At 42.8% G+C, this 26,148-nt stretch overlaps 1 protein-coding gene across 1 annotated transcript in view; it reads right to left on the bottom strand.

Moving 5' to 3' along the window:
* Positions 1–26,148, bottom strand: part of LOC144768869 (integrin alpha-M-like) — a 337,089-nt gene that overhangs the window by 154,916 nt on the left and 156,025 nt on the right. Inside the window, exons 9-12 of the mRNA XM_078652877.1 lie at positions 14,682–14,826; positions 12,376–12,452; positions 11,530–11,656; positions 3,097–3,245 (exon numbers count right to left, since the gene is read on the bottom strand). Of these exons, the coding sequence (XP_078509003.1) occupies positions 3,097–3,245; positions 11,530–11,656; positions 12,376–12,452; positions 14,682–14,826 (498 nt within the window). The remainder of the gene's footprint in view (positions 1–3,096; positions 3,246–11,529; positions 11,657–12,375; positions 12,453–14,681; positions 14,827–26,148) is intronic.

Raw genomic sequence — 26,148 nt, 5'->3', positions numbered from 1 at the left:
CTAAATCTGGACCTTTGTTTCTTGTCCTGGACTTTCAGTGTTGTGGTCCCAAGTTTTCCCACGCCATATTTCTTTTGTTCACCCAGTTCTGTTTTTTCCCCCAGATACATGGAACGAAATACAAGTATTAGAATGCAAAATGTTAACCATAGGGTCTACTTCCATAGGGCAAGTTGAGATACATGTATAACTATCTAATGAAGCTCACATTGGACACTGCACTCTTCAATGTCATCTGTCAGGTAACTCATGTTTTTCTAGTGGCATTTCTCAAAGCATCAATATTCACCACGGAGTGATCGGTGTGTCCGAAATAAGTCCTCCCTCTCAATCAGAAAGATTCTACCTGTGGCATTGAATAGGCTGATCACCACCCTCCAGCTCACTGCAGACACTGTTTCCAGTCCTGGTCTTTTGCCTGATAGCCTAGTGCATTCTGAGTGTTTTAGTCTTGTTTTGCTTTCTTTGAGCTAATTAGACTGACACACTTGGAATCAGTGATTTGTAGGTTAAAAGTGCAGTCCGGGAGAGTGTCTGTATTCACCGTAGCAGTAGTAGCTGTAGTAGTAGCAGGAGGAATTAGCTGCCTGCAGGGGATTTGGGCCTTACACAGCAGTGGCTCCTGTGTAATGGCGGAGGAACGTCGCGCTGCCCCACCCCCGCCAGCAGCAGCCTCAAAACTTGAAAAATTAAACAATAATAAAATAGGTTTATCGTGGTATTTTTCTCCTAAGGGCCGAGTCTTGGGGCGGACCATTGTGGTGACAGTCACAGAGGGGGGATTGCTGTCAGTGCACACGTCGGTTTGGTTGGCTGTCTTAGGATGGCCAAACTAACATGCGCACTGAGATGTCTCCAATCCGAGCTGCATTGCCTGGTTGGATACAGCAGGCACAGGCTCCCATTCTCTCTGAGAGCGCAAATCCAGAATGCTCAGCCCAATCCCGGTGCTTCTCTCATGCTGCCAGTAGCATGAGAGCAGTGTCTGGAAAGGCTGTAGGGGAATCTGAGAGCCTGTTCTGCAGTCGAGCCAGAGAGTAGCAGAAGAGCGGTGATGCAGTGGGCGGCAGGTAAGGTTTTTTTCCTGTTTGTTGTTCACCCCCGCCCCTCTGCTTTGCCGTGACACCAACCACTACTCTCCTTACACGTTGTTAGTTAGGAGCAAGTGCTTACATGTTACCAGGAGGAAGTTAATTGTAGCAGAAGACCTTGAAGAAGCCAGGAAGTCAATTTTCGGCGGGGCTCTGACGGCTAAGCTGCTGCGAGAGGTCACATGTATGTATTTGATTCCTGGTGCTCAAGGTAATTTCTAACGGGGCAGCTGGAGTCATTTCTTCTACTGTGAAGACTATCCTTTATTAGTGGTCAATTACTGGACTATTTTAGATACATTTTAAATTCAGGCGGGGGAGGTGTTGTCCAGTGATAACACTGCTTGTATCAACTTCTGGTATGGGTGTGTTAAAAGTATGCGCTGGGAGTCCAATTAAATGTACGATGAAGTGTTGCTCAAAGAGCCATATTTAAATCCAGGAAATACCACCCATTATCAGACAGCAGATGTGAACATTCACACAAAAGCTCCTAAAAACCTGCCAACTTAGCTTCTTCATGTAAGCTCATTGTACTCTGAAGCGTGCATCATGCGATACCTTTAAAATCGTCAATAAATAAATGATAAATGAATACATGAAAAAAGGAAGGGTAGGTGTTAGGAGTACGGATAGGCTATGTCAAAGACATTAGATGAGAAAAGGAGGCAGGCTTCTTCCGGTGGAGGTGTGGCTCTAGTCTCGAGCAAGGGCTCATGAAATAAGTCATGTGTGGGGAGGATAGGCTTAGGTATGGGAAACATCCTTTACAACGCAACTTTTACCACGCAGTGCCTTTACGACGCAACTTTTACAACGCAAACCATTACAACGCATTGCGCTGGGGGGCGCTCTAGGATAGGGAATACGTTTAATTTACTGTCCAACACCTTCCCTAGTGTCCACGGGGGCTGGAGTTGGAATAGTAAATTAAACTATTCACTATCCAGCACCCCAAAGCACTATGCGTTGTAAAGGTATGCGATGTAAAAACCGCGTTGTAAAGGCATGCGATGTAAAAGTATGCGTTGTAACATCATACATCCCTTAGGTATAGCACGCAGAAACTCCTCCTGACAGAAAGAATGGCAAACGAGGGGAACTGACTCCAGGAAGTAGAGAGCCGACATTAAGAAGTAAATTCCCAAGTGCAGTTTGACATAAACCATCTAATTTGCCTCTATTTACATGTGATAATGAATCCATTTGTGATAATAAACACGTAGTGCGTAGTGCTTATCTGCCTCAGATTTGGTTCTCTCTGCCATATGTATATTGGGCCCCTCCTTTTGACTATGGACTTTAGACAAATTGGACCTGCGATTTTATATTTACAGCTTTTATCCACACCCAAACTGTGTTTTTATGTATCCTGGTTTTTGATTGTGGTCTTTAGGGCCAGTTCTTAGTATTTTATCCTAGGTATACTTGGGTCACTGATTTTTCTTATCTTAAGCTATTTTAAAATGTATTTTGTTTTTACTTTGTGTGGCTCTTTACTACTTGCATCTTCTAATGCGTTTTGATTCACTGATGTATTGTTTACTTATATGTTTTTTTGCAAAAAATTGAAAAAGGTTTTGATGATGATGATGAAGAAGCAAATTTAAGACTATCTCTGCTAAATCATTGCCTAAGGCCGAAGAAAGTGCTGGAAACTAAATAGCATTAACCGGGTCGGTTATACGGCATGACAAGAAGCAGTAAGATGTGCACACTAGGAATGACAAGAGAAAGACTTAAAGCTCCAATAGCACTAAAGAGCTTTTGTGAAGTGGAGTACCAGATATAGCCCATGCATCAAATCCAGGGCAGATGACTGTCCAATAGAATGGCTCGGCAATTGTCTGTGCTAATAGGGGCTTGTAGAGTGTGCTATTAAAATATGATGACAAATCTACTAATAAGCAAGTGGGTGCTTTGCTGCCCTCCGGTTTTGTGTCACATTACCATGTGGGGGGGCCACAAGGAGGTACACACCCACTCTTGCCCTAGAAAGACTCACCTGATCCCCCACCAAGTGCTGTCTGGTTCTCCAAGCACCACTGTCATGGTCTCTCCGGAACACATCCACTCTCCCCACATGTTGGTATCGTGGGGCTCCCGTCACGTAGAGGAGCTCCCCGTTACTCCGTACGAGCGTGACAGCATACCCTGAAGAAAATAAATAGCGCAGCCATTATTTAAGTAACATGGCCAGCTCATAGTCACCAGAGTATTTGGGTAAACAGGAACACAAGCCTACTGCTCAAATACATATGTAGGTATTTAGAATTAGGCAGATGTGGGATATTTGCCAAAAATTGCCATATGCCCCGACCGCCCTATTTAGAGCGTATAGCCATGCAGGTACACGAAATACTGCTTATGAATTATCCACCAATTTTTAACAGCTCCCTAAATATCCCCAATAGCCTACTGGTGATCACATTAAGAGAAAGGGCAGAAAGTACCTTCATACCAGCACATTTCCACCATGCAAAAAATTGTTGATGCCCAAACCGGATCATCTGACTGCCATCAAACAGCTCCCTCCCACAAAGGAGGACAAGGCAGGCCCCATTCCGTTTGTCGGGTCTTGGATCAGATCATTTGTCCTCCCACAACATTCTCCAGACTTGACTACTATGCGGGTGCACAGGGTCCCCGCCTTCCAATCTCCCCCCAAATATCCTCACACAATCCTGGTTAATTTAGCAGATAACAGAATTAAGGAATTGATACTGGCAAAAGTTATAAAAGAAAAGTTGTTTTTCTGTGCAGGATGATTTCTCTTTTATGATTTACTCAGACATGGCAGCTGAAAGTGATCCTCAGGCGTAGGGAGTTCAAGAATATGATTCCTGATAGGCATGCTTTTGGGGCGCAGGCCTCAATGGTTCAGACATCTAGGCTCAAATTGATATACAAGCAGGGACATTTTAAGTATTATGGGGTCCTTGCGCCAAAGTATTTTGGGGCCCCCTGCTCTAAACACCTTTGAATACATGATCCATTTTAGGCTCTTTCATGCCCTCTTTGGACAGGTCACTGACAGTGCACAAGGCACACTTATCAGGGACCTGCACTGGCTCATGATACACAAATGTGCTCAATTGAAACACCTCACACACACATTTAAGGCACCACAAAATTCACGACCCACCTACCTGAACAGTCCACCAACCACCCAGACACCTCCGCTTTGCAGGACTCCTACTCGCAAATCACCCAAGCAAAGTTACAACCAGATCAGGAGGACAGGCGTTCCCTTACGTCACTCTTAAAGCATGGCATGATCCCCCACTCAGAGCCTCCTCCTCTCTTCTTCAATCCCGTAAGAAGCTGAAGACCGGCTTTTCAATTACCCAGTTTACCATAGGCAGGGCTAGGCTCAGACACCTGCTCAGCACCAGGATACCCTTGAGGGTGATAGTGCACTTTACAAAGGCCCATAACATAACAATTGTCTAAATTAACTCCCAATGACTATCATTCACAACCATAGCCAAAACTGGCCCTGGCAAAGTGCTTGGCCAGCCCCACAGGGGTTTGGGGTGTGACCGAGCTGTTTACCAGGCCAGGTTTCTGACGATTTTGTTACAGCGGTCGATATAGCTGCTATGCTGCAAAAACGGCCCTGTAACAAAATCGGCCCCCAGGGGCCCAAAACCAATTCCCAACCCTGGAGGCCCCCCAGGGAAATGCCTGGTGCCCGCTATGGCCAGTCCAGCCCTGTGCACCAAGGATCTGAGACAGTTTTCCAACAAAGATCCTATAATCCCCGTTCTTACCTCTAGGAATGGGCATCAAGTAAACCCCACCTACACTGGCAGCACTGGATATCATTTGAAGATTGACCCTCTCCACTTGAACCATCTGAAGAATCCTAACACTTTACCCACTACCCCTCTGAAGAACTGTATTCCCCAACCAAGAGCAGCTCTCAGCTGCTTCATAACTAGATTAACCCATTAGAACTGTCTTCATACATAGTACCTACACAAAACTTCTAACTTGTCACTTCTCAGCTCAACACTTCTCAAAAAAAGAATCCAAAATATATTCAAAATGTCAATTAGAAAAATATGAAAAACAGGGAAGGAAAGGATCAGGACAACAAAAATCAATGAGAGAAAAAAGAGAGAGGAACGTAGAACAAAAAAGTTGGGTGCAGATCATTTTTAGGATAAGAAAAACAAAAAAGGAAAGCCGAAAACAAAAACAACGGACAAGGGAGTTACATCTATAGATAAATTATATAAGGATGGAGATCTGCTCTCCTTTCTGATGTTAGCCGATGAATTTAAACTCCGCTAAACGGAATTCTTTAAATTTCTTCAGATGAGGGACTTCCTGTTGAAAAAACAAAGTATAATAGAGCCCTGCTTATTAGTTGAGGCTGTTACATGGAAGCCACAAATTGGTGGGATTTATAGGTGCCTATTGAATATGCAGAGAAATGATTTGGAAACCCAAAACATAAGATGGAGGAATAGATTGGGAGAGCAGGAAAAATATATAGAACAATCAATTGTTATGGCAGGGAAAACTTATTTAAGAACACAACATTTTAAAACCATTTTTGATATATACCATACCCCGGCGAAGATGTTGAAAGGGGGGGGGCTCAATGATGGGAAATGTTTTAGATGTGGGGTAGATGGGGCTGATATTATGCATTTTTTTTTACATGTAGGAAATCGACTCAACTCCTTGACCATATTGAGAAGTTTCTCTCGGAACTTACGGGAGTTAAAATTATTATTTCTCCGTATGTTATGTTAATGGGTATGGGGGGGATTTAAGGGAAGAACAATCGGCTTTCGATTTCAGATACCTAATTTTCATAGCAGTGGTGGTAGCCCGTCTTTGTACAGCCTCCTTATGGCTTCAAAAAAAGGTAAAAACCTTTGAAATCTGGAGAGCTAGATTCTTTGTTATTTTTATTCTCGAACATAGTCTGTATGCTCTCAAGGGGGCACAGAAATGGAAACTTGGGGCCTTATTTATGAGGCCTTGCGTGAGTTTTGCGCTTCCGATGCGTCACTTTTTGTGACGCATCGGCGGCGTAAAACATGCCTCCTGATGCGCACTATTTACAAAGTGACGCATCTAAGCAGATGCGTCACGTTGTAAACCCCTGCGCTACATTATACCTGCGTCAGGTATAATGTATGCAGAGGGGGCGTTCACCCGCAAAAAGCCTCGTAATAGTGACGCAGTGAAATCTATGAGATTTCACTGCGTCACTTTTAGGATGCTGTTGCGTCAAAATCTTGCGCCTGCCTCACAGCAGGCGTAAGACTGACGCAAGCCCTTTCACATGGGGTTTTCCCCATGTGAAAGGAAGCATTGCTGGAGTTGCGTCACTTTTGTGACACACTCCAGCAATGCGTCACTTTTGCGCTTACAGATACGTCAGAAATACTGACGTATCTGTAACTCCTTGCGACATAATGCGTCATATTATAAATATGACGCATCAATCATGTCGCAGGGAGAGCGCAGTGAAAAGTGACGCATCGCTGTTTTCACGCAGCGCCGCATCACTTTTCATAAATGAGGCCCCCGGATTATCAATATGGGGTCCAATGATCATGCACATGAAGGAATAATATGAAATTAATGTTGTTCTGCTTTTTATTTTTATTTCATTAGTTATCTTGTATCCCCTTTGTATATGTAAGGAATTTTTTGTTAGGCAATGTATGTCAACCTCTGTAGGAATAATTGGATTTTTACTTACCTCATCTGAAATCTATATTATATGTATGCATTTGAAATTTGGCATTGCAATAAAAAATAAAAAAATAAACGTAGACAGGCTGGAGTAAGGTGAAAGCAAAATAAAAGTCAGAGCAAGGAAAACATTTAAATTGGTGGTTCACAACAGGGTAACTAATCCCCACAAGGAAAAAAGGAGAAAGGGTGAAGGAAACCGTGGAGTACAGGGTAAAAAATGAAAAGTGATTCGAAAAACAAAGGAAAGTAAATACAAAATCAGAAAAAAGTAAAACAATTGAGAAGTAACATATTTGAAGTAATGAGGCACATTTGCAAACATACATACTCCATGCCCTCAACAAAACCTACCATTTTTACGTTTTCAGAACCCTGAATACTATTCTTCTTAATGGACTACCTAGTATAAAGGGTAAGAAAGCAGTACCTGACAACAGGGAGAAACCCCTTCTAACAAAGGAGATACGATTTTTCTCCAACCACAAACCAACCAAGATGTTTATCTCTGTGACAATAAATCTCCTATAAACTCTGTTGTTAATGTTCAATAATATCCTGCTTGTATACCACAACAAAAGTTATACCAACATTTTCTAAACGAAGATATTGTTTATCATTTATTTCAATTTTCATTAGAATAAATTATGTATAACTTTTGTAAATGTCTTGGAATTATTTTTATGATTAATATGATTTTTGTTTTAAATGTGTATGAATTACTATGGAGAGGATGAACTTTGGAAGGGCATGTGTTAACAAGGATTTTACAAATGTTATACATAGTTTTCTCTATGAAAATAATAGGATGACAGAATCAGCAGCGTGCCGGATGTATGACGTTACAACGCATACTTTTACAACGCATGCCTTTACAGCGCATTTTTTACAACACAAGATCCATTACAACGCATTCCATTATAACGCATGCCATTACAACGAATTTCCTAAAACTACCATTACAACGCATTCCATTACAACGCATACTGCCTTTACAACGCATACTATTCCAACACATACCATTACAACAAATGTTTGGTAAGTATTGGATAGTATAGGGGTAAAACTTACTATTCTAACTCCAGGGGGTGCAACAGTAGGGTAAGTGTTGGATAGTGTAGGGGTAAAAATTACTATTCTAACTCCAGGGGGTGCAACAGTAGGGTAAGTGTTGGATAGTGTAAGGGTACTATGCGTTGTGATGGTATGCGTTGTAATGGTATGTGTTGTAATGACTGCAATGTAATGACATGCGTTGTAATGGTATGCGTTGTAACAACTCAGTTGTAATGACATGCGTTGTAATGGATCTTGCGTTGTAAAAGTTTTGTTGTAATGGTAGTGCGTTGTAAAAGTTGCGTTGTAAAGGTTGTTTCCCCAGCATGCCAGTGGTAAGCTTTCCCAGTGACTACCCTCTTGTCTACTGCATCCAACTTCTTACTATTTCATGTTGGGTGGTGGGCCATCCCCCATCCCCTGAGAGTTTGCATGTTTACCTGCAGGCTGGATGACTAGATGACTAAGAAGTTTGGTTTTACACGTCCCCTGGGGTGTAGTGGGGCAGAAAGTGAGGCCTTGTACATACGCTCCACCCTGGAGATTACTACCAAGGCTTTGACAGGATACTTAAAGGGCTCTGTAGCTGGTTTTTAGCATGCCCTTCAACATGGGATAGGAACTATATAGTACTTTCGATCTTAGAGAGGGTCTCAACTAAGAATTCATTCTCCCAAAACTACTTGGAGGTCCACTTTTTAACTTTATGGTATTCGGCTGCTCGCTGTATTTCCTTATGGTATGAGGTTGTATGGTCCTCACCTGGTTCTGCGGCTATGTCATATAGCTTATCCTTGTGGTAGGGGCTGTGTGAGTCCGCTGAGAATGGCTGTGAACCCAGAGGTGTATATGCCTTTGTCATAGTGTCTGGATGGGTCATGGGAGAGAGAGGAGGAGGTGGAGGAGGAGGAAGTGGAGGCAGAGGTGGTGGAGAAAGAGTGGAAGGGGAAATTGAACAGGGCTTGTGCCTGTATACTTGCATCTCTTTTTTTGCTTAGGAACTGGTTCTGATGCCGAAGGTAAGTCCTACTCGAAGGCTGACTTCTGCGTTGGTGGTAAGTTGTGGAATAGTTTGGGCGGCGATTTAGTAATAATCTTTTCCATCTGTGGATGAATTTAGAGTCTCTTTTGTCTGGCATCGAGCTCTGCTTGGATCCGCTCAAGGATTGACTGCTGTGAGTTGTCGGGCTTTCGAAGCAGGTGGTTTTGATGTTGAAGGTTTGGCTCTTGGAGGTGGCACCTTTGGAGTCAGCTGAATTGGCGTTGAGATAGGTCTCAGCTCCCACTGTTTCAGTGCTGAAGGTGGTGTCAACTCCGAGTGAGATTTTAGTGCTGGTGGCGTCTGGGGGCTTGTTGGTGTTTTCAACCCTGACATGGCCTTCGGTGCTCAGGAGGCTACAAGCTTTGTCTTGGCAGAGGGTTGGGGAGGTTGAGAGCCCATGGATGCAGGTGTGTTGCCTCTGTGGGCTTATCGTGGGTTTGAAATGTGCCCGAGACTTGTGGTGCTTCTGAGGGCTGACTCGACTTTTAGGGCTTCATGGCCCGACCCCTCTTGGGTGATGCTCTGCCTCACCACAAGGGACTTTGGTGAGCTTGGCCTAATGGTCTGCTATACTCACAGCAGCGGCAGCTGCTGCTTAACGTGGGGGGCGGGGGGAAGAGGGAATGAAAACAAATATCCACTTACCTGTAGGCCGACACCACCTCTCATTCCTGTTCGGTCATAGACTCAGGAAACACACAGGCTCTCCTTGCCAATCATGACGCATGACAGCAGCGTCGTGATTGGTCTGAGCGTCGTGGTTAGACTCTCAGACAGGGACTGGGAGCCTGTGTATGTTCTGCACCAAGGCTGTGCAATACAGCCGGTGGAGAAGATGCAAAGGGGCATATTTACAAGCCCCTATCACTACAAGAATGCCACTTTTAGTGACATTCCTGTGGCGATATAGGCTACACGTTATTTAAAAGGCAGCGTTAAGCCACTTAACATGGCTTAACACATTCTTGTAAATAAGGGCCCCTTTCATGCTATATTTCGCTTGGGCAATGGGTGTTGGGGTGAGCGTTCCACCGCAACACCCATTCATTTTGATGCTGCCCTATATTTACAAGGGCAGTGTAAATATGGGGGTAGTTGCAAAATTAAGACCAGGGAAAACCTGGTCTTCAACAGGCGCAACAAGGAGAAATTTTTAATTTCTCCTCGGTTTTGGTGTTTCTATGGGGCATATTTACAAGGCCCTATCGCCACACCAGCACCACTTTTAGTGACGTTCCTGTGGCGATATGGGCTTTGCCTTATTTACAATGTAGCATTAAGCCACTTAACGTGACTTAACGCTGCCTTGTAAATTAGGCCCCCTTTCATGCTATTCTTAGCGTGAAAGGGGCGGGCAATGGATGATGTGGTGGGCATTCCACCACAACTCTCATTGATTTTGATGGTGCCCCATATTTACAAGGGCAGCATAATTATGCAGCAGCACCAAAATTAAGACCAGGGAAAACCTGGTCTTAAACAGGCGCAACAAAGAGAAATATTTAACCTCTTGGCTGCGGAGCACATTCCTCCACTGTGCTGGGGGGCGGGGGGCGCGTACAGCGCCCCGGTGCTCATGACGAGGTCAGCTCGTCATGAGCTCCGGCGCTCCGGTGCTCATGACGAGCTGAGCTCGTCATGGTCACAAGCGTTCCCATGAAACGTTCAGCACAGCAGTAGAATCAGCCCAGCGTGCGAGCGTTCCGCGGAACGGGTGAGGTCATGACGAGCTGAGCTCGTCATGAGCACCGGAGCGCCGTAGCTCATTACGAGCTGAGCTCGTCATGAGCACCCAAGGGGTTAATATCTTCTCATTTTTCATGTTTCTATGTGTGCTGCGTTGTGCAGCACACACAGAGACAGAAAAATGCCATTGATTGTTTATGTACAGGCAAGTGACCATTCCTGCACATAAACAATCAATTAAAACATATTACGATTTGCAACTTCTATGTGTGCATTTTGGAGGTGTGAAAAAATAACTTTCCAAGAGGTCTGTCCATGACTTTGTCGATACTTGAGTGGAATTTTACAAGCATTGCTAAAGCCAATTGCTAAAGCCAGACGTCTTGGAAGGCTGTTGCTTATATTTCCAAGATGTTCACCACATTATGACATGGTGTCTAAAGGTAAAGTGGCAGTCCTCTTGAAGATTGAAGATAAGAAAATAATGTTCAGCAATCTAGAAACATATGTGTCACATTGCGACTAGGCCATCTTGAAAGTATAGACAATAGCAATATAAGTTAGCTGCCCACCTCTACTGGCTTTGCCAATATGTGTGCAACTGTTGCAGAGTCAATACTGGCAAAGCATGGCTAAATGGCTTTGGCCATGCAGGTTTCCTCAGTGCAAAGTAGCGTTCATGCCTAAAAACTATCAACATACATGCACAGGCTAATATTTTTCCGAGGCAGTAAGAGGTTGTATTCACACTGGAGTTAGCAAGAGTTAATGGTAGCAAAACATAGTTTTTTACTTAAAAGTATGATTGTGGATTATGCTTTTGATTTAACACATTTAGAGACATTCGAACTAATTGATACCAAAGGTGTAGGAAGGCTTCCTATCCCACAGTAGTGGTGGGTTGCACTGCTCCACATATGCAAGGATTCTTACCTAGGTAGGAATCTTTCATATCACTGTCCTGCAAGGTGACGTTGATGAAAGTGGATATGTTCCCGCGTATTTCCTCCAGCCCTCCTGACCAATCATATGCTCCAACGGTACCTACGGTAAGGATATCCTGGCCGTGAGGGAGAGAGAGAAAACATTACTGGGCTATTGAAAGAACATTGCCCATTTTCATGCCACCAGGACGGTGTGTGGCAAATGACACATTTTGGAGACTTCTTTTAATATTTGTTATTGATAAGTACTTATGTTACATTAGAATAGCTTCAATTAATATTCATGAAATCACAAAGTGTCCTTAGATAAATATGAATGATATCATGGGGATCCAGAAATTAATATTCATGAGTTGCCATGATATCATTGGATTAATATTATTGAGGTAACTGAAATGTGTGCAATCTATGTTGTTGAGGTGATACATTCTATTCAATCAAATATTCATGGTGTAACAGTATGTTGCTATAATGATAGATTGTATTATTATCTTATAAATGAATATTCACAGAGCGAGGGATAGCTTTAGACCAGGGTTGTTCAAATTGGACCAAGAAACCCCCAACCAGACTGCATTTTCAGGATAAACACAGAATATAAACATGCATCAAATTCACCTAGAGATAATCCATTTACATAGTCACTGTTTATGCTGAACATCAGGACCAACTTTTGCCCAGTCCTGCTTTGAATAAATGATTATTTGTATTCTAGTTGATATTTATGAAGTGACAGAATTTCATAAGTTCAGGGGTGAAAGTGACACACTGCTTAAGATAGCAAGATAGCCAGAGTCTTCTACCCGCTATCTCACATAGCTTAGCTTCGACTCACCGCTGTCATGAGCGCACTGAAGCCTCCTTGGGAGAGTTCTAGCTGGAAGGAGCTGCTATTGGAGACTTGCTGGGTTCCTAAAGGCGGGAAAAGAACAGCGAGGTAAATCACCGACAAAAGAGAGCGTGGCAGTGTGGTATAATGTAAGGACAAGGTGGTGCTCTATTTCTATGTTCCGCTCTCCTACAGGAGTGACAAGAAAATATGGTAAATTATAAGGTAAATGGCCTCCCCCAAAGTATCTGTGAATCTCTAATGTCTATACTACTTTCTTTTTCATCTTTTTTCTCTTTTTTCTACCTCAATTCCGCCTTCCTTTTCTGATTTCTCTAATTTCCCTGCACACTTTTATGCCTTTATGTTTTACTTTCAACTATGGCGTTTCTTCATCGTCTTTGCTTTGTCTTCCTCACATGTTCTACCCTTTCCTCTTAGATCTCGCTTCCTTTCATATACAGTTGATCTCGCGTTCCCTCAAAGTTTCCATTCTTATGCTTTTTCTTAGTCTGCTTTTTTTTATGTCTTTCCTCCCTATCTCTCTCCTTTGGATTTCCTTTTCTAAGTTTCTGTTTTCAGCTTCCTCTCTGCTCGATCAATGTCCTTTGTAGCTTTCATATTTGTGTGCCTTAACCTTTTTCCCTTTTTCGCAGCATTTCCTAGTTTCTCTATCAGATTGTCTTTCTTCTAGATTTGTTCTGACTGCGCTTTTACCTCTGTAGTAATTTATTTTTTTAATTTCTCTCTAGTTCTCGATTTTAATGCTCTATTCTTCTCATTCTCATCCATCCCTTTCGCCTTTTTTAGACATTTTATTTGGGCGTTTTCACTTTATTCCTCTTTTTTGCTTATTGCCTTTTTTCTTTGTAACGTAACTACCGCCCCATCTCCGCTATCCTGCGTGTTGGTAATTTCATGACTTGCTATATTTCCATTGTCTGTCTTTGGCTTCACCCTGCCTTGACCTCATTTCTTTTGGAAGGCGAGGCATGTCTGTCTGCTGTCCTAAGGACCTCAAGGAAGGGTATTGTAGGGTGACCCTCAAGAACAAGCTGGAGAGAGACCTAAAAGAGGGATTTGGGAGTCACCAATACCCTGCAGTTGTCTTCCTGCAAGTCATAGTGCCAGCACTCAGTAGGTGAGATCATCATCTGGCTATATCAGTCGTCTATATTATAACCCTCTTTTTTCTGTGCCAAAATCTCTTACAAGAATGCTAACTGCACTGAGGAGTAACATCAATTGTGCTTGTTCTGTGGAAAATGCAGGGGGTCCAGATAGAAGGATGGTGGCCATCTTCTCCAGATGTTCATAAACAGAGAGCTAGCACATGGACAATGGTGGGCAATCTTCTCACAGTAGCACATCTATCGTCACATGAATTAGAGCAACCAAGGATCAAAACACTCCCACCGGAGAGACAAGTGAGACTCTGGGTTTGGGGGAGTATGGTATGATATCAGAAAAATACTAAATATTCTGTATAATCCTCTGAACCCAAATCTAGCCCAGGTCCATCAAAGAGAAGAGTCCACAGTGCCGCAGCAACATATTGCTGGAGTTAGGCTACTGAATTCCTAAAGGTCAGCTACAAGTTGGCAAGAGAGTTGAGGTATGCGCTCTTTTTCTCACTTCCGCTGCTCTTGTTCACGAATCTTGGTTGGCTGAATTTGGAGGTCTGGCACTATCTGAAAGATCTAACATGCGGCACAAAATGTGTTTTTCAGTGCCCCTTCATTTTTCTAGCATCCACTACTACTACCCAGCATATTAACACACTCTGCTCCGGGGTATCCATTTAAGCTTTGGGGACCTTGGGTAATGAAAGTATTATGTGTCCCATGATTTTGTTTAACCCCTTCGGGGCTGATGACGAGCTGAGCTCGTCATGAGCGTAACCTGCGCTACGCTGATGATGAGCTCAGCTCGTCACGTAACGCGGTGTTTTGAAAATCGCAGCGCACAGCGGGAAAACCGCTAGCGCGCATGCGGTTAAATTGTGTGTTTTAACAAAATTGTGCTACCATTCCTGATCCTAACTGACATGATCCTAAACCAGATTTCTTCAGGGTTCATAGTTACTCTAATTCCCCTGGGATCCTCTTGCTCATGGTAACACTGATATCCATCTCTAGATAGGTATGTGCCTGAAGCTCCGAGAGCTGGATAATTTGAGGGTGCATCTTGACCCCAGCGTACCTTGCTGAAGTGGCTGAGCGGGTGAGTTCCGGAAGCTGATATCTGGCCCCTTACTCCAATAAATTATCTGGGACCTTGCCAATCAGGCACTAGCAAAAATCAACCCTTACCTTCAATGATGAAGATCCGGTTAGCCAAGGCAGACTGAATGGAGGCCAGCGCACTAAAGTTGTTAACGGGGAAGGCATTCTCTTTGCTGGAGGCGATGGTGTGTAGCTCCTTCAGTGCCCGGGCTGACGTGAAAGCATCCCCAACCTGCATCAGAGAGTGAAAGGAGAAAGAGGAGGTACAGAGAGGGAAAAGAGGAATGTGAGCACAGGAATTTAGGGAAAAGAAAACAATGGGAAGAATCAGGAAAGGGGACAGAGGTAGACAGGGGAATAGGAGAAGGGAATGAAGGGAGACGTGGAGAGGGAGACAACGACACCTTTAGAGATGCTATGTTGTAGAGGTTGAAGCTGTGCTGCCAAGCAGTGATAAAATAGGTGATCCTGCATTCAGGGGACAAGAGGTGCGGTTTGTTTAGCGTGCCATTTCCCCTTGGTTGAGTGAATTTCAAGGCTGCCTTTGTTGGATTAGCTCCAAAGGCCGTTCCACCTTGGACAGTTTCAGTTCTAAGGACACTTCCCCCTCAGTCGAGAGAGTTCCAACAGCCTCTTACCTTGAGGCTGGGTCAGTTCCAAGGGTTTCTTCCTTGTCAGTGAAATCAGTATCACCCCATAATTCTCCCTTCATTAGTTCAGATTAAAATGTCTTTTCCAATTGGTTATTTTATTTTTGAGTTGTCCCACTCTCTTCTTCGGGCTAGTTCAGAAGGCATATTCAACACAAAAGCAAAAGCCTACTCCCCCAAGGTTGAGTTCGGTCCAATGGTTTGTCACCCCTGTTTTGAAGTCAGTGCAAAAGGACTCTAACCCCTTACTTGTGTCAATGCCATGTGCCCCTTCTACCTTGGTTGGGTCAGTTTGGAGGTTAGCTCCCCATCCCCAACCTTTTGGCTGGGCCAGTTTTTAAAAAAAGTTACAGATTGAATGCTTTAAACATTTATAACTATTGGCAGTGGACTGGTTGACACTCCATTGCATCATTTTGTCATACTTTTCTGTTACAGGTATAGGCCAAATACATTTAAATCACTCTCCGGCCCACTCTAAAAAGTCCAATCCAGCCCAAACACTAAGCATACTCTTTCTGAACTAGAACAGAAGCGAATCTAGACTGGTTTCCGGCTTGTTGGGCACATCAGTGAGGTGCTTGTGCATTTGGTGACTGGTTGTGCCACTGAAATGTACATCAAAATGGCACAGCCAACTACAGGACACACATGTTCAGATGAAAATGCATGACTAAAGGCCTAATTTAGATCTTGGCAGACGGGTTACTCCGTCACAATGGTAACGGATATTCCGTCTGCCAAAATATAAATCCCATTGTGTCCTATGGGATTTATATTTCGGGGGACGGGATATGCGTTGTGATGGAGTAACCCATTCGCCAATATCTAAATCAGGCCCTAAGTATGAACCACTGTTAATTTAATCTGGAACCATTACATTGCAGTCTCCTATCAGGAGATATATCTATATGCCAGCAACATCTTGTTAGTAGAAGAGCATGTATATACAACCAGAGAGCAAGGGTATAACTGGCTTCTCTCCTACCCCTAGATCACAATTATTAACAACAAAAGAGCGCTTACTATTGTGAATTTCTAAACAACGTAATGCCTTAGTGGGGAAATACACAGTGACTAAACTTAATAGAATATGCGGTCAAAAAACAGAAAAGTGGATGCAGAAAAAACTATTTTCTAAAAGAACCCTCACTCACCCTAGTGGTGACATGCTTCATCATGGGGTTCGTCACAGGAGGGGCCGACTATCCCCCCCCTGTGTGCTTCAACGCCTGCAAGTGCAGCGGAGCAGGTATGTGCAAAGAACGTGATATGTGTGACCAGTGACAAATGAATAGTGTAATAAAAGATCACAGCTGTACCCCAACAGACTTTATTAAAGGCTCAGTTGTTCACATTAAAAACAGTGAAGTCACTTGGAGATTTTTATTAAAACCCCAGTGACCTGGTGTAAGTGGTCAACATGTTTCTGCTGGTTACTGCTATTTAAGCTCAGCTTTCATCAGGACCATAATTATAATACAAAAACAACACCGTCCTACGGGGGTCCACGCACACTAAGGCGTGCCCTCACCGTTAGGACAGAAAGGAAAAGACCTAAATTCAGTACTCTCCTCAGTTCACTCACGGTTTTACCCGCCGTCAGTGCTCCTACTATTCATCGGGATACACTGGTGCTCAAGAAATCGGCGTGCCTCATGGACTCACGTCCCGTTCCGTTTCGTACAGGACGACTCGCCGCCCGGAACCTAGGAGTTCATTTCACTGTTGTCCAAGATCCGGACAACAGTGAAATGAACTCCTAGGTTCCGGGCGGCGAGTCGTCCTGTACGAAACGGAACGGACGTGAAGAAATGGCCACACTGTGAGTCCATGAGGCAAGCCGATTTCTTGAGCACCAGTGTATCCCGATGAATAGTAGGAGCACTGACGGCGGGTAAAACCGTGAGTGAACTGAGGAGAGTACTGAATTTAGGTCTTTTGCTTTCTGTCCTAACGGTGAGGGCACGCCTTAGCGTGCATGGACCCCCGTAGGACGGTGTTGTTTTTGTATTATAATTATGGTCCTGATGAAAGCTGAGCTTAAATAGCAGTAACCAGCAGAAACATGTTGACCACTTACACCAGGTCACTGGGGTTTTAATAAAAATCTCCAAGTGACTTCACTGTTTTTAATGTGAACAACTGACCCTTTAATAAAGTCTGTTGGGGTACAGCTGTGATCTTTTATTACACTATTCATTTGTCACTGATCACACATATCACGTTCTTTGCACATACCTGCTCCGCTGCACTTGCAGGCGTCGAAGCACACAGGGGGGGATAGTCGGCCCCTCCTGTGACGAACCCCATGATGAAGCATGTCACCACTAGGGTGAGTGAGGGTTCTTTTAGAAAATAGTTTTTTCTGCATCCACTTTTCAGTTTTTTGACCGCATATTCTATTAAGTTTAGTCACTGTGTATTTCCCCACTAAGGCATTACGTCGTTTAGAAATTCACAATAGTAGGCGCTCTTTTGTTGTTAATAATAGTAGAAGAGCATCACATAGCATCATCATCAAAAGCTTTATTCGATAATTATACTCATAAAAGCACAAACATACATTTAAAATACATCATTAAAAAATTGTGTCCTGATTAATACAATACATTTTAAAACAAATTGTGCAGACATAGACGATTAATCAGAGAAAATTTGATACATGATTGCACAGAGGCCACAAGGAATACCCCAATCGATTTACTTTAGAGAAGTGCCCTCCGGCTAATAGACCATGCCCACCCCAGGTACTTTGCTGTTGCTAGGACAACAGGCATATGGGTGAAAGTGCAAATTATTCGTAGAGCCTCGACACCCCTGAATGTCCCTAAGTTTCTACAAACAGGGACTAACCAGACTTTTCTCGGGGTGGTGTAAGCTTTGCACAAAAATAGAAAGTGGCCTATACTTTCATTTGCTACACCACAAGCTGGACAACATGAGGTGGAGGAACTCCTCCACCTACCTGTCAGTGATCTCAATGGAAGGGCACCTGATCTTAGCTGGAAGAAAAGCTTTCTGTCCCCAGGATTGGTAATACTGTCCCAATATGGTTCCAAGACTGGATACAGTTTGACTACCACAAAACGCCCCGTCATGGAGTCGGATCTGGTTTTATTCCAGACTCTTCCAGCTACCCAATCCCAGTATAGATCTTTAATCGTGTTTTTGCTTGGGAAGGGTTCCCCAGATGGATTGTCCCATAAATTTGAGAGGCCAAGATCGCCTAGGGCAGTCCTGAGATTTTTTAGCCAAACTATCTTATGAAAGTTATCAGCATTAATTATGGCCAAAAACCCCTCTGCATAGTGCCGGATCTCCGGGGTAGTCCAGAGGCGTCTCCAATAGAGAATCGGACGCAACCTCGCTAGGTCGCTAACTGATCTTCTCCCTAGATCAAGACCAAGCGGAATTAGTGGGGTGCTCTGCGGGAGTCCTGTAATTCCCCTAAAAAACCTGTTCTCAGATATCTGCAAGGGGGGGAGCTTCCCAAAACCCCACAGCTCTGCCCCATAGAGAGCAGACCCAAGAGCCTTGGCGTCATATACTGCCAAGACGGGTTTTATTGGTTTGGACTTGGATTTTTTGTGTTCCACCCGAAGTGCCCCCGAGATCTGTTGGTGCCTCAAGACCGCCATTTCTATATGCTGCGACCATCTCAAGTCGTTTGCTATCTGTATCCCAAGATAGGTAAATACAGTAACCACCTCTAGCTGACAGTTGTTCAGAAATATTTTTGGCCGGGGTCTACGTTTTGATGCGAAGGCCATCAGCTTGGTCTTACCCACGTTGACTTCCAGGCCATGCTCCCTGCAAAAAAGGTCAAAAATATTCAAAGCTCGCTGCAGGTCGCCTGGAGTTTTGGATAAAATTAGCGTATCGTCGGCGAACATCAGGATCGGAACCCTGAGGCCCTCCAACGAAGGCGCATCTACACTGGCGTCCAGCATTCGAGCCACTATCCCATTAATGAATAAAGAGAAAAGCAGGGGAGCCATTGCGCACCCCTGTTGCACTCCACGTTCAACCGGGAAGTCAACAGAGGATTCGCCATTCATGCTCCATTGGATTTTGGCGAAGTTGCACTCGTGCAACCTCATAATGAGGGTAAGTAGCTCTGCCGGAAGACCCATTTCGCTCAGAACTGCCCAGAGCTTTCTCCTTGGGACCAGGTCGAAGGCAGCCCGCAGGTCAACAAAAGCAACATACAGGCTGCCTTCGTCAAGCACCACCGTCCCCCACTGTAGCAGAGCAAAGCGAAACACCTGGTCAACTGTACTAGTAGCCCGCCGATAACCAGCCTGGTAAGGGGACAGGGCATTGTTCTCGTCAACCCAATCCATCAGTTTGTTTACCACCATCCTCCCTACCACTTTTTGGACAGTGGCGATCAAGCTTATCGGCCTGTAATTAACCGGGAGAGACCGATCCCCTTTTTTATATATGGGTATGATGATCGCTCCCCTCCATAATTCAGGGACAGCCGTTCCCTTCGCAATGGCATTTCCCAAAAGGAATATGTATCTGGCCCCCCTCGCCTTATCATTAATAAAAACATCAGATGGTACACCATCTAGACCCGGGGCCCTTCACCCGGAAACAGTGCATAAGGCATCTTCGGTTTCTTTAAGGGTGAATAAATTCCCAGTGTGATATACAGCTAAGATTGCTACCACATCCTTGTACTGTGCAGTCTCAGCATATTGGGGTTTAAAATGATCAACCCAGGCACCCTCAGGGACGTTGTTATCGGGTTTATCTGGAGTTCCACCTCTACCCCACTTAACAATATTCCAGAATAACCTTGAGTCCTTGGCCCCCGAGGCCTCCTTTAATTCGGCCCAATGCTGTTCGTCCCATATTTTTTTAGCTAGGGATAGGGTAGCCTTGTAATGCTTCCTGGCGCCACTAATCGCTACCCTGTCCCTATTCCGAATTGCTCTGCCCAAACTTAACCTGGCTTCCCTACACTGATGGTTATACCACTTGGCTAGTTTAGGTGGTTGTTTACTATTTGACTTACGGGGCCTCAGGAAGTGCGGAAGGGAAAATAGCTTATCGTGTATGTCAGTTATTTCCCTAGACCCTGGGATTACTGGGGTTGCATCCTCCATAGCGGTGATTGTAATGTCCACCTCAGAAATTATAAATGCCATAGATTCCGCATTAGCCAATACACTCGGCCAGTTTAATCTGCGTATGTCATTAGTCATAACAGGCAGTGGACCATCGGTCGATTGGAGATTCCCTGTTGTGACCGACCACCAATTATGGGTCACACAGAGAGGATTGTGATCACTCTCCAATCTGCCCTTAATTTCCATGTCGCATACCAGCTGCCACAGGTTCAGGCTACAAAGGACATAGTCTATCTGGCTTTGGCTACGACCATTGTCGAATGTACAAGCACCTCCCCTGTCACTCTTCGTTCTCCCATTTAGGGCTCTCAGTCCCTGTTCCAGGCAGATGGCATTCAATCGTATTATGTCTTTTGTCCACCGTCTAACCGGGGCCAGATTTAGAGTTGGAACGCCCCATTGCTTATCTTCCTCTCGCCCCAAGGGATCATCAGAGCTATCTAGTGGTTCAAAAGTCCTGTTTAAATCGCCAGCTACTATAACTTTGTTGCCCAAGGACTGCTTTTCCAAAGAAGTGGACAAAGCCTCTAGGATAGGTGAATTCCCTATGGTACTGCATCACATAGCAAACACCACCAAAATTAATGAACCACTGTCCCTCAGACGCTGTGGCAAAGTGCTATTTATTTCACCCTACGTCAGGCAGCCATGGCAAAGTCTTATATATATATATATATATATATATTGCACACCCCCTCACAGCGAGGGATTAAGTTCGCACTCACAAGGTTTCCAAAGTTTTCCAATTTTTAGTTTATTTTCTTGAATATCAGCTCATCAGTCAAAAAACCGACGCGTTTCGCTGCTCCTACACGCAGCTTGCTCACGGTTAAACATTAGATTCATTCAGACCCCTCCTATTTCTACAGGGTAAAACGCCAAACAAATTTCATTACAATACGTCACTTCCTGTATCACAACCGGAAGTTACCTGGGGATTGTAGTTTCTAGCTGTTTCAAAAAACTACAACATCACGTTATGTATTACATGATTATTTTTGCATTCTTTGTAAATTTTCGACCTTGTATGCAACAGTACATTTTTAGTTACGTTTTTGTGCGTGTGTATCCTATTGTGGTTGCATTCACATATATTCGATCATTTCATCCACATATAGTTGTGCCCCCTATTGGGCTTCAAGGAACTACCTTTATCAAAACAAATGACATGATACTACTTGTTTCTTATATTGTGCTAACTTCGCACTATTTACAACATTACTTAAAACGATCTTATCCGCCCTCTGGTGGGCGTTGTGTCATGTGTATTGTTCTATTAACCCTTCATTTGTTACACACTACTTTTACTTTCATTTATGCATATGGCCAAGGCCATCTCTCATTAGATGTTGAATGCAAAACAATTACTTAATACCATTCATTTAAAGTCCCCTCTTGAAAAATAAAAATCATTCTGAATATTGTGTACTGTCATTCAAATCATATTTTTTGATACCACAAACTGTCCCACTGTTATATTCTTGTGCGTCACAAATGTACATGCAGTTCTTCACTCTGGTTGAGCCCCCTCGGGGTCATCGTCCTAAAATTTAGAATTTGGCGCGATTCTCTGCATCTCAAAATTTTTTCTCTATCACCTCCCCTTTCATGTGGGAGAATTGTTTCCAAGGCATAGAATTTCAACAATGTCCAATCACTATTGTGTAAAGTCTCCATATGCTTTGCCACAGCATTATTTCTATCTTTATTTGCTGTGGCTCTTACATGTTCAAGGATTTTTTTTTCAATTCATTTTTGGTACTGCCGATATACTTCAGTGCACACGGACATTCAATCACGTATACTACATGTGTACTTAAACAGTTGATTAGTTCTTTGATTTGCCACATTTTGTTATTGGGCATAAGCACCTCCTTTTTGTTTACTGCTATTTGACACACCTTGCAGTGCTGGCATTTTATGAACCCTTTGGTTTTCATCCATTGAATCCCTTTTGCCTTTTTGGTATGGTCTTTATAGTGGCTTTGTATGAGTCTATCTTTGAGGTTTCTCGCCCTTCTATATGTGATCTCAGGATGTTTGCCCATAATTTTGTTGACAGTTGGGTCCAATTGTAGCAGTTTCCAGTTTTTTCTGATAATCCTTACAATTTGTTTGGATTCTCTTGTGTAATCCAAAATCAATCTTACTTTTCTGTCTTCTGATTTATCGGTGGATACTGTGTTTTTTCGTTTCAAAGTTAGTGCATCCTTTCTTTCTTTTGAGTTGGCTCTGTTCCACCCTTTTTTGATGACCTCTTTGTTGTATCCCCGATTTTTGAACCTCTGTGCCATTGCATAGCTCGTGGTTTTCCATTCCTTCTCCTCTGAGCAAATCCTTCGCACTCTTAAAAATTCTCCGTACGGAATATTCTCCTTTACTGAAGCTTTATGGAAACTGCTTGCGTGTAAAGTTGAGTTTGTTGCAGTTTCCTTTCTGTGTAATGTTGTTTCTACACGTTCATTTCGAATGTATATTTCTGTATCTAGAAATATAGCTTTGTTTTGGCTGATACTGTACGTGAATTTGAGATTAGTATTTGACGAATTCAGGATTTGGAAATATGCATCAAATTCTTGTTTGGTTCCTCCCCATACAATCAAAAGGTCATCAATATATCTGACCCATTTTGCGATTTTATTCACGTAGAAGTCATTGTCAGGGTGCCATGCAATTTGCTGTTCAAACCAGCCCATTGTAAGACATGCGTAGGCTGGGCTGAATGAAAAACCCATCGCACATCCTTTTACTTGTTGGAAGATCTCTTCTCCAAATAAAAAAACATTTTGAGTTAAACATAGTTCCACCATGTCAATAAGCATTTGATTATGTTTTTTAAATTGTATATCTCTGTCTTTCAAGAAGTGTGCGCATGCTTTTAATCCAATGTCATTTTCAATGTTAGTATACAGAGATACTACGTCCATTGTGACCAGCATATAGTTCGATTGCCAAGGTAAATCTTCGAGATGTTTCAATAGGTCAGTGGTATCGCGTAGATAAGAACTCAAATTGGTCACGAAGGGCATTAGGAAAAAATCAATGTAATTGGCTATTGGTTCCATAAGTGACCCCTTTGAAGAAATAATGGGCCTCCCTGGTGGTCTAAGTGGGTTTTTATGCACTTTGGGTAAGAAATAGATTGTAGCCACCACTGGATGATCTGTTGTAAGAAATTTCTTTTCGTCTAGGTCTATTAGATTTTGGTCATTCCATATTTCGAGTTTTTTATCTAATTTCTCTTTAAAGTGGTTTGTTGGATTTTTGTCCAATTTTCTGTAGTATTTTTTATCTCCCAATTGTAAATGTGCTTCTGCAACATAGTCTTCAGTCTTTAAAATAACAATATTACCTCCCTTGTCCGCCATTTTTATTGTTATTGTCTTGTCTCTTGTTAGATCATTCAAAGCCATTCTCTCTTTTTCCTTTAGGTTATCTTGATATTTCTCTCCCTTGATTTTGTAAATTTCATTGATGATGGCTTCCTGGAAGATATCGATTTTATTACCAGGTGGTAATTGTGGATAGAATTTTGATGGTTTTTTCATGCTGCTTAAGCCTGCACCCGTTTGGGGGCATATTCCTGATTCTGGAATTGTTTCTTCCTCATTTGTTACATCCAGATTTACAAGGTTCGCCAATGCCGGTAGATCTCCAGTTGTTAGTCCTTGTTCTTCTTGTATGTTATCCATTCTTTTTTTCTTTTTTTGTTTTGTAAAGTTTGCCATTTGTTCATTTTCATCAAAAATTTTTGCCAATTTTATTTTCCTTATGTATTTGTATACATCAATACGAGTTTGTGCCATGTTTATTGATTCTGACGGACAGAAATTGATACCTTTTTTCAAAAGTGATGTTTCATATTCACTCACAACATCTAATGAGAGATGGCCTTGGCCATATGCATAAATGAAAGTAAAAGTAGTGTGTAACAAATGAAGGGTTAATAGAACAATACACATGACACAACGCCCACCAGAGGGCGGATAAGATCGTTTTAAGTAATGTTGTAAATAGTGCGAAGTTAGCACAATATAAGAAACAAGTAGTATCATGTCATTTGTTTTGATAAAGGTAGTTCCTTGAAGCCCAATAGGGGGCACAACTATATGTGGATGAAATGATCGAATATATGTGAATGCAACCACAATAGGATACACATGCACAAAAACGTAACTTAAAATGTATTGTTGCATACAAGGTCGAAAATTTACAAAGAATGCAAAAATAATCATGTAATACATAACGTGATGTTGTAGTTTTTTGAAACAGCTAGAAACTACAATCCCCAGGTAACTTCCGGTTGTGATACAGGAAGTGACGTATTGTAATGAAATTTGTTTGGCGTTTTACCCTGTAGAAATAGGAGGGGTCTGAATGAATCTAATGTTTAACCGTGAGCAAGCTGCGTGTAGGAGCAGCGAAACGCGTTGGTTTTTTGACTGATGAGCTGATATTCAAGAAAATAAACTAAAAATTGGAAAACTTTGGAAACCTTGTGAGTGCGAACTTAATCCCTCGCTGTGAGGGGGTGTGCAACATAATTAAGGCTGGGCTCAGCCGAGGAGTTCTGCACCGAATCTTGGAGCGCCAGGGGTCTTGCTAATCAGGAGCCATCTCGGAATATATATATATATATATATATATATATATATATATATTTCACTCCTCCAATGCCGGTTAGTGCACACAGGCTGTCGTTGCGCGGTCCTGGACAGGCCACCGACAGGCCTCGAATAACCCCCTCCAAATACCTCGAAGATTTACGAAGCAGGCCAGGACACACAGGATTCGTTTGCAGGTTTATTTAGCAGGTGAAAAAGTGCGACGCGTTTCGCCGATAAGGCTTGCTCACGCTCGTCAGAAAAATAGTAACCACCATTTTTAAAAGTGCTTAACACACACCCCCAGTGAATCATGTGTTTAAACAAGTGTTCATTGCGGCCATTTTGTACATATGCTTACAGCGTTATATGTATTCAATAAACATCGTGAAACATGTCCAATAACAATGTACAATCACAAATAGGGAAACCATATTAATGGGACACAATTGTGCAAAAGCAAATACAATGTTTCAAAATTCGAGTACACATTACATTCAGCTTGTAAACTTATTTCAGTAAACAAGAAATTAATGTTACTTCAAGCCTGTTCGACAATACCCTATATTTGCGAGCGTTCTCTATTTAAACACAATTTTTTACCATTAGTGTTTTCATATAGTACCTCGATAGACATTGGTTGACAGGTTTAACCATTATACGCTAGGTACGGTCTGATTGGTTCGCGTTGCCAAGGGATACATCCTCATCTTAGTGCGTGTCGGGTTATCAATAAAGTTGTTTCAATTGTATTAACAACCACACAACGACGAAAATAAATACATCCATATTTTACATGCCCATGTGGGCTAACCTCTGGACAACAATCGCGATGTAAGCATAAATATTGCTCAACCAAATGTCCATCCAATTACATGTATCTGCCCATGTGGGCTATCGGGTAGATTTTAAACTCTTCAACGGGTGTTGATCCATTCTGCCCCAGTGGGCATATATATCTCCTCATCACATCAAATTGAATTTGAAACAAAAAGTGTCCCATACAGTATATGTTCTGCTTCCCACACTCCAATGTCTCCAATAGTGCCACAAAGTTCCTGGAAAAACACACAAATGTGATATAAGTCTATTAAAATTTAAATTAAAAATACAGACGGCATATATTCAATTCAATTCCTCAATGTCATTATTCTTCATA

Source organism: Lissotriton helveticus, chromosome 7, assembly GCF_964261635.1.
Source record: "Lissotriton helveticus chromosome 7, aLisHel1.1, whole genome shotgun sequence".
Lineage (NCBI taxonomy): Eukaryota > Metazoa > Chordata > Amphibia > Caudata > Salamandridae > Lissotriton > Lissotriton helveticus.
This window is presented reverse-complemented; position numbering and strand designations above follow the sequence as displayed.